Source organism: Euprymna scolopes, chromosome 34 (assembly GCF_053919585.1).
Source record: "Euprymna scolopes isolate OS-2025 chromosome 34, ASM5391958v1, whole genome shotgun sequence".
In the NCBI taxonomy this organism is placed as follows: Eukaryota; Metazoa; Mollusca; class Cephalopoda; order Sepiida; family Sepiolidae; genus Euprymna; species Euprymna scolopes.
Window position 1 is genome coordinate 1,840,365 of NC_136515.1, and position 18,478 is coordinate 1,858,842.

At 27.1% G+C, this 18,478-nt stretch overlaps 1 protein-coding gene across 2 annotated transcripts in view; it reads right to left on the minus strand.

Moving 5' to 3' along the window:
- The window catches only part of LOC145259076 (dimethyladenosine transferase 1, mitochondrial-like), a 248,508-nt gene that overhangs the window by 17,690 nt on the left and 212,340 nt on the right, over positions 1 to 18,478 (minus strand). The window contains exon 1 of one of the 2 annotated variants that reach the window (XM_080116707.1): positions 149 to 551. The exons of the other annotated variant lie outside the window; for it this stretch is intronic. Coding sequence (XP_079972833.1) covers positions 149 to 415 — 267 coding nt within the window. The 5' untranslated portion in view covers positions 416 to 551. Of the gene's footprint in view, positions 1 to 148; positions 552 to 18,478 lie in introns of those variants that run through there. 2 annotated transcript variants of the gene reach the window in all.

An 18,478-nucleotide genomic window follows, 5' to 3' on the forward strand; every position in this document is an offset into this window, starting at 1 on the left:
GTAATACAAACCCCAAAAAATATTTTGTTATATACGGACGTGAGACGGGCCTTAAAGTAAAATAATACCGAATTTTTTTTTCTCGCGTTCTTCCATGGCCGCGACTTTTTATAAATTACCCGATTACGTTATAAAACTCCACACGAACCTTGAGTGATGGCAAAAAACGTGCATCTTTTTCGATGACCGTCAAATGTCGGCATTGTTTTTCGATAATGGCCTGCGTGATTCCGCCTGGTCCCGGTCCGACTTCGCACACAAAATGGTTCTTTAAATGCGAGGCAGACCGGACGATTTTCCGACACATGTTCATGTCGAGGAGGAAGTTCTGCGAGAGATTCTTCTTCGCTCGGATCCGATAAAGCCGCATTACTTCCCCGACAGTCGCGATGGGGGGCAACTTCAGGGCCGACATCACGAAATCAATACTTACAAAAAAAAAAACACCAATTTACAAACTTTATGGTTTTACAAGTAAAAGAAACTCATGTTTCGCCTGCTTTCACCGGTGACGACCTTCACGGCACCGGTGTACAAACGACTTATGTCCCTTCATAAATGTTTGTCCCAAATTTTGTGTGATTATTAGGAGTATGACAACAGCATATTTTTTTCCTTGTTTTAATTCTCAGGTATATATCCATTGATATCTTATATGTTTTTATGTAGAGTGATGTGGTTCTCAGTTAATTAACTGTGTCTAACTGTGTCGGATATATACTCGAGAGTCAAAACAATGAAAAGAATATGCTGTTGTCATAGCCCTAGTGATTATGCATATTTATTGTATTTATTTGCTTCCCCACCAAAGCAAATTAGGCACAAGGCCGTTTTTAATGTGGGGTAAAAACTAAAAGTAGGCAGAAAGGGAGCACTCTGGTTACCAAAAATAATAATTGTCCCAGTATATATTGACTGGTACAAATTATCTTAAGTGCAGCAGCAGCATCTGCAGAACATATACTACACTTTGATCCCGGCCCGAAGGCCAAGGACAACAGGGTATTTATTTGCTCCCCCACCGAGCAAATTAGGCACAAGGCCGATTTTTAATGTGAGGAGTGAAGGGGAAATGAGGACCAACTCCCCGGGGAGTAGGGGAGCTGGATAGTGACAATTGGTATGAAGGGTTGCCCCTACATTGACCATAGGGTCTTTGCTTGCAGTATCTGCCGGAACAGATACTACACTTTGATCCTGGCCCGAAGGCCAAGAACAACAGAAAAAAGGCAAGCCTTTATGCATATTTATGTTACCGTGCTATTTTTAAAATCGTATTGTCAAGTTAAATTCGAGTGTTATGATACCCTTTTTTTATTATTAAATGATTAGGTGAAAGTACAGAATAGTTACAAGACTCCTTCCCCTTGCCATGTTAAGAATGGCTTTCTAAATAATAACGGTATTATTTCAGCACGGTGATATATAGATACGGACAACAACCGTGGAATAAAGGGCCCTCTTGCAGTTTAGGGAAACGAAGATATGAAGAAGAAAATGGGACATAAGTCGTGTTACAGCGGTAGAAAGAATGCCACTTGATTGGTTATTGAAATTGACATCATTTTATAAATAAAATGAAATATTGAAATAAAAAATATTAGAAAACGATATTTTTTTTTAATTAAATAATTTTTATTAAATACAGGATTTTTTTAAAAAATGATTTTCAGCAGTTTAGATTTTTTTTTCATTGAATCACTTCCAAATCATATCATATAGTGTTTATTAATATATTTGAAAAAGACAAATGGTGGTGGCCCTCTGTTGAATACGTTAAGTTTGGGAATATGAGTTCAAACTAAAAAGTATTACAAAATACTGTTAGAAACTCACTGAATATATGTTAGCTTATGTATCATTAGCATATATTGAATAAGTTTCTAACAGTATTTTGTATAATTTTTTACTTTGAACTTATTTTCCCAAACTTAACGTATTCAACAGACGTTAGCATATATTGAGTGAGATTCTAACAATATTTTGTATAATTTTTTACTTTGAACTTATTTTCCCAAACTTAACGTATTTAACAGACGTTAGCATGTATTGAGTGAGATTCTAACAATATTTTGTATAATTTTTTACTTTGAACTTATTTTCCCAAACTTAACGTATTTAACAGACGTTAGCATGTATTGAGTGAGATTCTAACAATATTTTGTATAATTTTTTACTTTGAACTTATTTTCCCAAACTTAACGTATTTAACAGACGTTAGCATGTATTGAGTGAGATTCTAACAATATTTTGTATAATTTTTTAGTTCGAACTTATTTTCCCAAACTTAACGTATTTAACAGACGTTAGCATGTATTGAGTGAGATTCTAACAATATTTTGTATAATTTTTTACTTTGAACTTATTTTCCCAAACTTAACGTATTTAACAGACGTTAGCATGTATTGAGTGAGATTCTAACAATATTTTGTATAATTTTTTACTTTGAACTTATTTTCCCAAACTTAACGTATTTAACAGACGTTAGCATGTATTGAGTGAGATTCTAACAATATTTTGTATAATTTTTTACTTTGAACTTATTTTCCCAAACTTAACGTATTTAACAGACGTTAGCATATATTGAGTGAGATTCTAACAATATTTTGTATAATTTTTTACTTTGAACTTATTTTCCCAAACTTAACGTATTCAACAGACGTTAGCATATATTGAGTGAGATTCTAACAATATTTTGTATAATTTTTTACTTTGAACTTATTTTCCCAAACTTAACGTATTTAACAGACGTTAGCATGTATTGAGTGAGATTCTAACAATATTTTGTATAATTTTTTAGTTCGAACTTATTTTCCCAAACTTAACGTATTTAACAGACGTTAGCATGTATTGAGTGAGATTCTAACAATATTTTGTATAATTTTTTACTTTGAACTTATTTTCCCAAACTTAACGTATTTAACAGACGTTAGCATGTATTGAGTGAGATTCTAACAATATTTTGTATAATTTTTTACTTTGAACTTATTTTCCCAAACTTAACGTATTTAACAGACGTTAGCATGTATTGAGTGAGATTCTAACAATATTTTGTATAATTTTTTACTTTGAACTTATTTTCCCAAACTTAACGTATTTAACAGACGTTAGCATGTATTGAGTGAGATTCTAACAATATTTTGTATAATTTTTTAGTTCGAACTTATTTTCCCAAACTTAACGTATTTAACAGACGTTAGCATGTATTGAGTGAGATTCTAACAATATTTTGTATAATTTTTTACTTTGAACTTATTTTCCCAAACTTAACGTATTTAACAGACGTTAGCATGTATTGAGTGAGATTCTAACAATATTTTGTATAATTTTTTACTTTGAACTTATTTTCCCAAACTTAACGTATTTAACAGACGTTAGCATGTATTGAGTGAGATTCTAACAATATTTTGTATAATTTTTTACTTTGAACTTATTTTCCCAAACTTAACGTATTTAACAGACGTTAGCATGTATTGAGTGAGATTCTAACAATATTTTGTATAATTTTTTACTTTGAACTTATTTTCCCAAACTTAACGTATTTAACAGACGTTAGCATGTATTGAGTGAGATTCTAACAATATTTTGTATAATTTTTTACTTTGAACTTATTTTCCCAAACTTAACGTATTTAACAGACGTTAGCATGTATTGAGTGAGATTCTAACAATATTTTGTATAATTTTTTACTTTGAACTTATTTTCCCAAACTTAACGTATTTAACAGACGTTAGCATGTATTGAGTGAGATTCTAACAATATTTTGTATAATTTTTTACTTTGAACTTATTTTCCCAAACTTAACGTATTTAACAGACGTTAGCATGTATTGAGTGAGATTCTAACAATATTTTGTATAATTTTTTACTTTGAACTTATTTTCCCAAACTTAACGTATTTAACAGACGTTAGCATGTATTGAGTGAGATTCTAACAATATTTTGTATAATTTTTTACTTTGAACTTATTTTCCCAAACTTAACGTATTTAACAGACGTTAGCATGTATTGAGTGAGATTCTAACAATATTTTGTATAATTTTTTAGTTCGAACTTATTTTCCCAAACTTAACGTATTTAACAGACGTTAGCATGTATTGAGTGAGATTCTAACAATATTTTGTATAATTTTTTACTTTGAACTTATTTTCCCAAACTTAACGTATTTAACAGACGTTAGCATGTATTGAGTGAGATTCTAACAATATTTTGTATAATTTTTTACTTTGAACTTATTTTCCCAAACTTAACGTATTTAACAGACGTTAGCATGTATTGAGTGAGATTCTAACAATATTTTGTATAATTTTTTACTTTGAACTTATTTTCCCAAACTTAACGTATTTAACAGACGTTAGCATGTATTGAGTGAGATTCTAACAATATTTTGTATAATTTTTTACTTTGAACTTATTTTCCCAAACTTAACGTATTTAACAGACGTTAGCATGTATTGAGTGAGATTCTAACAATATTTTGTATAATTTTTTACTTTGAACTTATTTTCCCAAACTTAACGTATTTAACAGACGTTAGCATGTATTGAGTGAGATTCTAACAATATTTTGTATAATTTTTTACTTTGAACTTATTTTCCCAAACTTAACGTATTTAACAGACGTTAGCATGTATTGAGTGAGATTCTAACAATATTTTGTATAATTTTTTACTTTGAACTTATTTTCCCAAACTTAACGTATTTAACAGACGTTAGCATGTATTGAGTGAGATTCTAACAATATTTTGTATAATTTTTTACTTTGAACTTATTTTCCCAAACTTAACGTATTTAACAGACGTTAGCATGTATTGAGTGAGATTCTAACAATATTTTGTATAATTTTTTACTTTGAACTTATTTTCCCAAACTTAACGTATTTAACAGACGTTAGCATGTATTGAGTGAGATTCTAACAATATTTTGTATAATTTTTTAGTTCGAACTTATTTTCCCAAACTTAACGTATTTAACAGACGTTAGCATGTATTGAGTGAGATTCTAACAATATTTTGTATAATTTTTTACTTTGAACTTATTTTCCCAAACTTAACGTATTTAACAGACGTTAGCATGTATTGAGTGAGATTCTAACAATATTTTGTATAATTTTTTACTTTGAACTTATTTTCCCAAACTTAACGTATTTAACAGACGTTAGCATGTATTGAGTGAGATTCTAACAATATTTTGTATAATTTTTTACTTTGAACTTATTTTCCCAAACTTAACGTATTTAACAGACGTTAGCATGTATTGAGTGAGATTCTAACAATATTTTGTATAATTTTTTACTTTGAACTTATTTTCCCAAACTTAACGTATTTAACAGACGTTAGCATGTATTGAGTGAGATTCTAACAATATTTTGTATAATTTTTTACTTTGAACTTATTTTCCCAAACTTAACGTATTTAACAGACGTTAGCATGTATTGAGTGAGATTCTAACAATATTTTGTATAATTTTTTACTTTGAACTTATTTTCCCAAACTTAACGTATTTAACAGACGTTAGCATGTATTGAGTGAGATTCTAACAATATTTTGTATAATTTTTTACTTTGAACTTATTTTCCCAAACTTAACGTATTTAACAGACGTTAGCATGTATTGAGTGAGATTCTAACAATATTTTGTATAATTTTTTAGTTCGAACTTATTTTCCCAAACTTAACGTATTTAACAGACGTTAGCATGTATTGAGTGAGATTCTAACAATATTTTGTATAATTTTTTACTTTGAACTTATTTTCCCAAACTTAACGTATTTAACAGACGTTAGCATGTATTGAGTGAGATTCTAACAATATTTTGTATAATTTTTTACTTTGAACTTATTTTCCCAAACTTAACGTATTTAACAGACGTTAGCATGTATTGAGTGAGATTCTAACAATATTTTGTATAATTTTTTACTTTGAACTTATTTTCCCAAACTTAACGTATTTAACAGACGTTAGCATGTATTGAGTGAGATTCTAACAATATTTTGTATAATTTTTTAGTTCGAACTTATTTTCCCAAACTTAACGTATTTAACAGACGTTAGCATGTATTGAGTGAGATTCTAACAATATTTTGTATAATTTTTTACTTTGAACTTATTTTCCCAAACTTAACGTATTTAACAGACGTTAGCATGTATTGAGTGAGATTCTAACAATATTTTGTATAATTTTTTACTTTGAACTTATTTTCCCAAACTTAACGTATTTAACAGACGTTAGCATGTATTGAGTGAGATTCTAACAATATTTTGTATAATTTTTTACTTTGAACTTATTTTCCCAAACTTAACGTATTTAACAGACGTTAGCATGTATTGAGTGAGATTCTAACAATATTTTGTATAATTTTTTACTTTGAACTTATTTTCCCAAACTTAACGTATTCAACAGACGTTAGCATATATTGAGTGAGATTCTAACAATATTTTGTATAATTTTTTACTTTGAACTTATTTTCCCAAACTTAACGTATTTAACAGACGTTAGCATGTATTGAGTGAGATTCTAACAATATTTTGTATAATTTTTTACTTTGAACTTATTTTCCCAAACTTAACGTATTTAACAGACGTTAGCATGTATTGAGTGAGATTCTAACAATATTTTGTATAATTTTTTACTTTGAACTTATTTTCCCAAACTTAACGTATTTAACAGACGTTAGCATGTATTGAGTGAGATTCTAACAATATTTTGTATAATTTTTTACTTTGAACTTATTTTCCCAAACTTAACGTATTTAACAGACGTTAGCATGTATTGAGTGAGATTCTAACAATATTTTGTATAATTTTTTACTTTGAACTTATTTTCCCAAACTTAACGTATTTAACAGACGTTAGCATGTATTGAGTGAGATTCTAACAATATTTTGTATAATTTTTTACTTTGAACTTATTTTCCCAAACTTAACGTATTTAACAGACGTTAGCATGTATTGAGTGAGATTCTAACAATATTTTGTATAATTTTTTACTTTGAACTTATTTTCCCAAACTTAACGTATTTAACAGACGTTAGCATGTATTGAGTGAGATTCTAACAATATTTTGTATAATTTTTTACTTTGAACTTATTTTCCCAAACTTAACGTATTTAACAGACGTTAGCATGTATTGAGTGAGATTCTAACAATATTTTGTATAATTTTTTACTTTGAACTTATTTTCCCAAACTTAACGTATTCAACAGACGTTAGCATATATTGAGTGAGATTCTAACAATATTTTGTATAATTTTTTACTTTGAACTTATTTTCCCAAACTTAACGTATTTAACAGACGTTAGCATGTATTGAGTGAGATTCTAACAATATTTTGTATAATTTTTTACTTTGAACTTATTTTCCCAAACTTAACGTATTTAACAGACGTTAGCATGTATTGAGTGAGATTCTAACAATATTTTGTATAATTTTTTACTTTGAACTTATTTTCCCAAACTTAACGTATTTAACAGACGTTAGCATGTATTGAGTGAGATTCTAACAATATTTTGTATAATTTTTTACTTTGAACTTATTTTCCCAAACTTAACGTATTTAACAGACGTTAGCATGTATTGAGTGAGATTCTAACAATATTTTGTATAATTTTTTACTTTGAACTTATTTTCCCAAACTTAACGTATTTAACAGACGTTAGCATGTATTGAGTGAGATTCTAACAATATTTTGTATAATTTTTTACTTTGAACTTATTTTCCCAAACTTAACGTATTTAACAGACGTTAGCATGTATTGAGTGAGATTCTAACAATATTTTGTATAATTTTTTACTTTGAACTTATTTTCCCAAACTTAACGTATTTAACAGACGTTAGCATGTATTGAGTGAGATTCTAACAATATTTTGTATAATTTTTTACTTTGAACTTATTTTCCCAAACTTAACGTATTTAACAGACGTTAGCATGTATTGAGTGAGATTCTAACAATATTTTGTATAATTTTTTACTTTGAACTTATTTTCCCAAACTTAACGTATTCAACAGACGTTAGCATATATTGAGTGAGATTCTAACAATATTTTGTATAATTTTTTACTTTGAACTTATTTTCCCAAACTTAACGTATTTAACAGACGTTAGCATGTATTGAGTGAGATTCTAACAATATTTTGTATAATTTTTTACTTTGAACTTATTTTCCCAAACTTAACGTATTTAACAGACGTTAGCATGTATTGAGTGAGATTCTAACAATATTTTGTATAATTTTTTACTTTGAACTTATTTTCCCAAACTTAACGTATTTAACAGACGTTAGCATGTATTGAGTGAGATTCTAACAATATTTTGTATAATTTTTTACTTTGAACTTATTTTCCCAAACTTAACGTATTTAACAGACGTTAGCATGTATTGAGTGAGATTCTAACAATATTTTGTATAATTTTTTACTTTGAACTTATTTTCCCAAACTTAACGTATTTAACAGACGTTAGCATGTATTGAGTGAGATTCTAACAATATTTTGTATAATTTTTTACTTTGAACTTATTTTCCCAAACTTAACGTATTTAACAGACGTTAGCATGTATTGAGTGAGATTCTAACAATATTTTGTATAATTTTTTACTTTGAACTTATTTTCCCAAACTTAACGTATTCAACAGACGTTAGCATATATTGAGTGAGATTCTAACAATATTTTGTATAATTTTTTACTTTGAACTTATTTTCCCAAACTTAACGTATTTAACAGACGTTAGCATGTATTGAGTGAGATTCTAACAATATTTTGTATAATTTTTTACTTTGAACTTATTTTCCCAAACTTAACGTATTTAACAGACGTTAGCATGTATTGAGTGAGATTCTAACAATATTTTGTATAATTTTTTACTTTGAACTTATTTTCCCAAACTTAACGTATTTAACAGACGTTAGCATGTATTGAGTGAGATTCTAACAATATTTTGTATAATTTTTTACTTTGAACTTATTTTCCCAAACTTAACGTATTTAACAGACGTTAGCATGTATTGAGTGAGATTCTAACAATATTTTGTATAATTTTTTACTTTGAACTTATTTTCCCAAACTTAACGTATTTAACAGACGTTAGCATGTATTGAGTGAGATTCTAACAATATTTTGTATAATTTTTTACTTTGAACTTATTTTCCCAAACTTAACGTATTTAACAGACGTTAGCATGTATTGAGTGAGATTCTAACAATATTTTGTATAATTTTTTACTTTGAACTTATTTTCCCAAACTTAACGTATTTAACAGACGTTAGCATGTATTGAGTGAGATTCTAACAATATTTTGTATAATTTTTTACTTTGAACTTATTTTCCCAAACTTAACGTATTTAACAGACGTTAGCATATATTGAGTGAGATTCTAACAATATTTTGTATAATTTTTTACTTTGAACTTTTTTCCTAAACTTAACGTATTTAACAGACGTTAGCATGTATTGAGTGAGATTCTAACAATATTTTGTATAATTTTTTAGTTCGAACTTATTTTCCCAAACTTAACGTATTTAACAGACGTTAGCATGTATTGAGTGAGATTCTAACAATATTTTGTATAATTTTTTAGTTCGAACTTATTTTCCCAAACTTAACGTATTCAACAGACGTTAGCATGTATTGAGTGAGATTCTAACAATATTTTGTATAATTTTTTAGTTCGAACTTATTTTCCCAAACTTAACGTATTTAACAGACGTTAGCATATATTGAGTGAGATTCTAACAATATTTTGTATAATTTTTTAGTTCGAACTTATTTTCCCAAACTTAACGTATTCAACAGACGTTAGCATGTATTGAGTGAGATTCTAACAATATTTTGTATAATTTTTTAGTTCGAACTTATTTTCCCAAACTTAACGTATTTAACAGACGTTAGCATATATTGAGTGAGATTCTAACAATATTTTGTATAATTTTTTAGTTCGAACTTATTTTCCCAAACTTAACGTATTTAACAGACGTTAGCATGTATTGAGTGAGATTCTAACAATATTTTGTATAATTTTTTACTTTGAACTTATTTTCCCAAACTTAACGTATTTAACAGACGTTAGCATATATTGAGTGAGATTCTAACAATATTTTGTATAATTTTTTAGTTCGAACTTATTTTCCCAAACTTAACGTATTTAACAGACGTTAGCATGTATTGAGTGAGATTCTAACAATATTTTGTATAATTTTTTACTTTGAACTTATTTTCCTAAACTTAACGTATTTAACAGACGTTAGCATGTATTGAGTGAGATTCTAACAATATTTTGTATAATTTTTTACTTTGAACTTATTTTCCCAAACTTAACGTATTTAACAGACGTTAGCATATATTGAGTGAGATTCTAACAATATTTTGTATAATTTTTTAGTTCGAACTTATTTTCCCAAACTTAACGTATTTAACAGACGTTAGCATGTATTGAGTGAGATTCTAACAATATTTTGTATAATTTTTTACTTTGAACTTATTTTCCCAAACTTAACGTATTTAACAGACGTTAGCATGTATTGAGTGAGATTCTAACAATATTTTGTATAATTTTTTACTTTGAACTTATTTTCCCAAACTTAACGTATTTAACAGACGTTAGCATGTATTGAGTGAGATTCTAACAATATTTTGTATAATTTTTTACTTTGAACTTATTTTCCCAAACTTAACGTATTTAACAGACGTTAGCATATATTGAGTGAGATTCTAACAATATTTTGTATAATTTTTTACTTTGAACTTATTTTCCTAAACTTAACGTATTTAACAGACGTTAGCATGTATTGAGTGAGATTCTAACAATATTTTGTATAATTTTTTAGTTCGAACTTATTTTCCCAAACTTAACGTATTTAACAGACGTTAGCATATATTGAGTGAGATTCTAACAATATTTTGTATAATTTTTTACTTTGAACTTATTTTCCTAAACTTAACGTATTTAACAGACGTTAGCATGTATTGAGTGAGATTCTAACAATATTTTGTATAATTTTTTAGTTCGAACTTATTTTCCCAAACTTAACGTATTTAACAGACGTTAGCATGTATTGAGTGAGATTCTAACAATATTTTGTATAATTTTTTACTTTGAACTTATTTTCCCAAACTTAACGTATTTAACAGACGTTAGCATGTATTGAGTGAGATTCTAACAATATTTTGTATAATTTTTTACTTTGAACTTATTTTCCCAAACTTAACGTATTTAACAGACGTTAGCATGTATTGAGTGAGATTCTAACAATATTTTGTATAATTTTTTACTTTGAACTTATTTTCCCAAACTTAACGTATTTAACAGACGTTAGCATATATTGAGTGAGATTCTAACAATATTTTGTATAATTTTTTACTTTGAACTTATTTTCCTAAACTTAACGTATTTAACAGACGTTAGCATGTATTGAGTGAGATTCTAACAATATTTTGTATAATTTTTTAGTTCGAACTTATTTTCCCAAACTTAACGTATTTAACAGACGTTAGCATATATTGAGTGAGATTCTAACAATATTTTGTATAATTTTTTACTTTGAACTTATTTTCCTAAACTTAACGTATTTAACAGACGTTAGCATGTATTGAGTGAGATTCTAACAATATTTTGTATAATTTTTTAGTTCGAACTTATTTTCCCAAACTTAACGTATTCAACAGACGTTAGCATATATTGAGTGAGATTCTAACAATATTTTGTATAATTTTTTAGTTCGAACTTATTTTCCCAAACTTAACGTATTTAACAGACGTTAGCATGTATTGAGTGAGATTCTAACAATATTTTGTATAATTTTTTACTTTGAACTTATTTTCCCAAACTTAACGTATTTAACAGACGTTAGCATATATTGAGTGAGATTCTAACAATATTTTGTATAATTTTTTAGTTCGAACTTATTTTCCCAAACTTAACGTATTTAACAGACGTTAGCATGTATTGAGTGAGATTCTAACAATATTTTGTATAATTTTTTACTTTGAACTTATTTTCCTAAACTTAACGTATTTAACAGACGTTAGCATGTATTGAGTGAGATTCTAACAATATTTTGTATAATTTTTTACTTTGAACTTATTTTCCCAAACTTAACGTATTTAACAGACGTTAGCATATATTGAGTGAGATTCTAACAATATTTTGTATAATTTTTTAGTTCGAACTTATTTTCCCAAACTTAACGTATTTAACAGACGTTAGCATGTATTGAGTGAGATTCTAACAATATTTTGTATAATTTTTTACTTTGAACTTATTTTCCCAAACTTAACGTATTTAACAGACGTTAGGATGTATTGAGTTAGATTCTAACAATATTTTGTATAATTTTTTACTTTGAACTTATTTTCCCAAACTTAACGTATTTAACAGACGTTAGCATGTATTGAGTGAGATTCTAACAATATTTTGTATAATTTTTTACTTTGAACTTATTTTCCCAAACTTAACGTATTTAACAGACGTTAGCATATATTGAGTGAGATTCTAACAATATTTTGTATAATTTTTTACTTTGAACTTATTTTCCTAAACTTAACGTATTTAACAGACGTTAGCATATATTGAGTGAGATTCTAACAATATTTTGTATAATTTTTTAGTTCGAACTTATTTTCCCAAACTTAACGTATTTAACAGACGTTAGCATGTATTGAGTGAGATTCTAACAATATTTTGTATAATTTTTTAGTTCGAACTTATTTTCCCAAACTTAACGTATTTAACAGACGTTAGCATGTATTGAGTGAGATTCTAACAATATTTTGTATAATTTTTTAGTTCGAACTTATTTTCCCAAACTTAACGTATTTAACAGACGTTAGCATGTATTGAGTGAGATTCTAACAATATTTTGTATAATTTTTTACTTTGAACTTATTTTCCCAAACTTAACGTATTCAACAGACGTTAGCATATATTGAGTGAGATTCTAACAATATTTTGTATAATTTTTTAGTTCGAACTTATTTTCCCAAACTTAACGTATTTAACAGACGTTAGCATGTATTGAGTGAGATTCTAACAATATTTTGTATAATTTTTTAGTTCGAACTTATTTTCCCAAACTTAACGTATTTAACAGACGTTAGCATGTATTGAGTGAGATTCTAACAATATTTTGTATAATTTTTTAGTTCGAACTTATTTTCCCAAACTTAACGTATTTAACAGACGTTAGCATGTATTGAGTGAGATTCTAACAATATTTTGTATAATTTTTTACTTTGAACTTATTTTCCCAAACTTAACGTATTCAACAGACGTTAGCATATATTGAGTGAGATTCTAACAATATTTTGTATAATTTTTTAGTTCGAACTTATTTTCCCAAACTTAACGTATTTAACAGACGTTAGCATGTATTGAGTGAGATTCTAACAATATTTTGTATAATTTTTTAGTTCGAACTTATTTTCCCAAACTTAACGTATTTAACAGACGTTAGCATGTATTGAGTGAGATTCTAACAATATTTTGTATAATTTTTTAGTTCGAACTTATTTTCCCAAACTTAACGTATTTAACAGACGTTAGCATGTATTGAGTGAGATTCTAACAATATTTTGTATAATTTTTTACTTTGAACTTATTTTCCCAAACTTAACGTATTCAACAGACGTTAGCATATATTGAGTGAGATTTTAACAATATTTTGTATAATTTTTTAGTTCGAACTTATTTTCCCAAACTTAACGTATTTAACAGACGTTAGCATGTATTGAGTGAGATTCTAACAATATTTTGTATAATTTTTTAGTTCGAACTTATTTTCCCAAACTTAACGTATTTAACAGACGTTAGCATGTATTGAGTGAGATTCTAACAATATTTTGTATAATTTTTTAGTTCGAACTTATTTTCCCAAACTTAACGTATTTAACAGACGTTAGCATGTATTGAGTGAGATTCTAACAATATTTTGTATAATTTTTTACTTTGAACTTATTTTCCTAAACTTAACGTATTCAACAGACGTTAGCATGTATTGAGTGAGATTCTAACAATATTTTGTATAATTTTTTAGTTCGAACTTATTTTCCCAAACTTAACGTATTTAACAGACGTTAGCATGTATTGAGTGAGATTCTAACAATATTTTGTATAATTTTTTAGTTCGAACTTATTTTCCCAAACTTAACGTATTTAACAGACGTTAGCATGTATTGAGTGAGATTCTAACAATATTTTGTATAATTTTTTAGTTCGAACTTATTTTCCCAAACTTAACGTATTCAACAGACGTTAGCATATATTGAGTGAGATTCTAACAATATTTTGTATAATTTTTTAGTTCGAACTTATTTTCCCAAACTTAACGTATTTAACAGACGTTAGCATGTATTGAGTGAGATTCTAACAATATTTTGTATAATTTTTTACTTTGAACTTATTTTCCCAAACTTAACGTATTTAACAGACGTTAGCATATATTGAGTGAGATTCTAACAATATTTTGTATAATTTTTTAGTTCGAACTTATTTTCCCAAACTTAACGTATTTAACAGACGTTAGCATGTATTGAGTGAGATTCTAACAATATTTTGTATAATTTTTTACTTTGAACTTATTTTCCCAAACTTAACGTATTTAACAGACGTTAGCATATATTGAGTGAGATTCTAACAATATTTTGTATAATTTTTTAGTTCGAACTTATTTTCCCAAACTTAACGTATTTAACAGACGTTAGCATGTATTGAGTGAGATTCTAACAATATTTTGTATAATTTTTTACTTTGAACTTATTTTCCTAAACTTAACGTATTCAACAGACGTTAGCATGTATTGAGTGAGATTCTAACAATATTTTGTATAATTTTTTAGTTCGAACTTATTTTCCCAAACTTAACGTATTTAACAGACGTTAGCATGTATTGAGTGAGATTCTAACAATATTTTGTATAATTTTTTAGTTCGAACTTATTTTCCCAAACTTAACGTATTTAACAGACGTTAGCATGTATTGAGTGAGATTCTAACAATATTTTGTATAATTTTTTAGTTCGAACTTATTTTCCCAAACTTAACGTATTTAACAGACGTTAGCATGTATTGAGTGAGATTCTAACAATATTTTGTATAATTTTTTACTTTGAACTTATTTTCCTAAACTTAACGTATTCAACAGACGTTAGCATGTATTGAGTGAGATTCTAACAATATTTTGTATAATTTTTTAGTTCGAACTTATTTTCCCAAACTTAACGTATTTAACAGACGTTAGCATGTATTGAGTGAGATTCTAACAATATTTTGTATAATTTTTTACTTTGAACTTATTTTCCCAAACTTAACGTATTTAACAGACGTTAGCATGTATTGAGTGAGATTCTAACAATATTTTGTATAATTTTTTACTTTGAACTTATTTTCCCAAACTTAACGTATTTAACAGACGTTAGCATGTATTGAGTGAGATTCTAACAATATTTTGTATAATTTTTTACTTTGAACTTATTTTCCCAAACTTAACGTATTCAACAGACGTTAGCATATATTGAGTGAGATTCTAACAATATTTTGTATAATTTTTTACTTTGAACTTATTTTCCCAAACTTAACGTATTTAACAGACGTTAGCATGTATTGAGTGAGATTCTAACAATATTTTGTATAATTTTTTACTTTGAACTTATTTTCCCAAACTTAACGTATTTAACAGACGTTAGCATGTATTGAGTGAGATTCTAACAATATTTTGTATAATTTTTTACTTTGAACTTATTTTCCCAAACTTAACGTATTTAACAGACGTTAGCATGTATTGAGTGAGATTCTAACAATATTTTGTATAATTTTTTACTTTGAACTTATTTTCCCAAACTTAACGTATTTAACAGACGTTAGCATGTATTGAGTGAGATTCTAACAATATTTTGTATAATTTTTTACTTTGAACTTATTTTCCCAAACTTAACGTATTTAACAGACGTTAGCATGTATTGAGTGAGATTCTAACAATATTTTGTATAATTTTTTACTTTGAACTTATTTTCCCAAACTTAACGTATTTAACAGACGTTAGCATGTATTGAGTGAGATTCTAACAATATTTTGTATAATTTTTTACTTTGAACTTATTTTCCCAAACTTAACGTATTCAACAGACGTTAGCATATATTGAGTGAGATTCTAACAATATTTTGTATAATTTTTTACTTTGAACTTATTTTCCCAAACTTAACGTATTTAACAGACGTTAGCATGTATTGAGTGAGATTCTAACAATATTTTGTATAATTTTTTACTTTGAACTTATTTTCCCAAACTTAACGTATTTAACAGACGTTAGCATGTATTGAGTGAGATTCTAACAATATTTTGTATAATTTTTTACTTTGAACTTATTTTCCCAAACTTAACGTATTTAACAGACGTTAGCATGTATTGAGTGAGATTCTAACAATATTTTGTATAATTTTTTACTTTGAACTTATTTTCCCAAACTTAACGTATTTAACAGACGTTAGCATGTATTGAGTGAGATTCTAACAATATTTTGTATAATTTTTTACTTTGAACTTATTTTCCCAAACTTAACGTATTTAACAGACGTTAGCATGTATTGAGTGAGATTCTAACAATATTTTGTATAATTTTTTACTTTGAACTTATTTTCCCAAACTTAACGTATTTAACAGACGTTAGCATGTATTGAGTGAGATTCTAACAATATTTTGTATAATTTTTTACTTTGAACTTATTTTCCCAAACTTAACGTATTTAACAGACGTTAGCATGTATTGAGTGAGATTCTAACAATATTTTGTATAATTTTTTACTTTGAACTTATTTTCCCAAACTTAACGTATTTAACAGACGTTAGCATATATTGAGTGAGATTCTAACAATATTTTGTATAATTTTTTACTTTGAACTTATTTTCCTAAACTTAACGTATTTAACAGACGTTAGCATGTATTGAGTGAGATTCTAACAATATTTTGTATAATTTTTTAGTTCGAACTTATTTTCCCAAACTTAACGTATTTAACAGACGTTAGCATGTATTGAGTGAGATTCTAACAATATTTTGTATAATTTTTTAGTTCGAACTTATTTTCCCAAACTTAACGTATTCAACAGACGTTAGCATATATTGAGTGAGATTCTAACAATATTTTGTATAATTTTTTAGTTCGAACTTATTTTCCCAAACTTAACGTATTTAACAGACGTTAGCATGTATTGAGTGAGATTCTAACAATATTTTGTATAATTTTTTACTTTGAACTTATTTTCCCAAACTTAACGTATTTAACAGACGTTAGCATATATTGAGTGAGATTCTAACAATATTTTGTATAATTTTTTAGTTCGAACTTATTTTCCCAAACTTAACGTATTTAACAGACGTTAGCATGTATTGAGTGAGATTCTAACAATATTTTGTATAATTTTTTAGTTTGAACTTATTTTCCTAAACTTAACGTATTTAACAGACGTTAGCATGTATTGAGTGAGATTCTAACAATATTTTGTATAATTTTTTACTTTGAACTTATTTTCCCAAACTTAACGTATTTAACAGACGTTAGCATATATTGAGTGAGATTCTAACAATATTTTGTATAATTTTTTAGTTCGAACTTATTTTCCCAAACTTAACGTATTTAACAGACGTTAGCATGTATTGAGTGAGATTCTAACAATATTTTGTATAATTTTTTACTTTGAACTTATTTTCCCAAACTTAACGTATTTAACAGACGTTAGCATGTATTGAGTGAGATTCTAACAATATTTTGTATAATTTTTTACTTTGAACTTATTTTCCCAAACTTAACGTATTTAACAGACGTTAGCATGTATTGAGTGAGATTCTAACAATATTTTGTATAATTTTTTACTTTGAACTTATTTTCCCAAACTTAACGTATTTAACAGACGTTAGCATATATTGAGTGAGATTCTAACAATATTTTGTATAATTTTTTACTTTGAACTTATTTTCCTAAACTTAACGTATTTAACAGACGTTAGCATGTATTGAGTGAGATTCTAACAATATTTTGTATAATTTTTTAGTTCGAACTTATTTTCCCAAACTTAACGTATTTAACAGACGTTAGCATATATTGAGTGAGATTCTAACAATATTTTGTATAATTTTTTACTTTGAACTTATTTTCCTAAACTTAACGTATTTAACAGACGTTAGCATGTATTGAGTGAGATTCTAACAATATTTTGTATAATTTTTTAGTTCGAACTTATTTTCCCAAACTTAACGTATTTAACAGACGTTAGCATGTATTGAGTGAGATTCTAACAATATTTTGTATAATTTTTTACTTTGAACTTATTTTCCCAAACTTAACGTATTTAACAGACGTTAGCATGTATTGAGTGAGATTCTAACAATATTTTGTATAATTTTTTACTTTGAACTTATTTTCCCAAACTTAACGTATTTAACAGACGTTAGCATGTATTGAGTGAGATTCTAACAATATTTTGTATAATTTTTTACTTTGAACTTATTTTC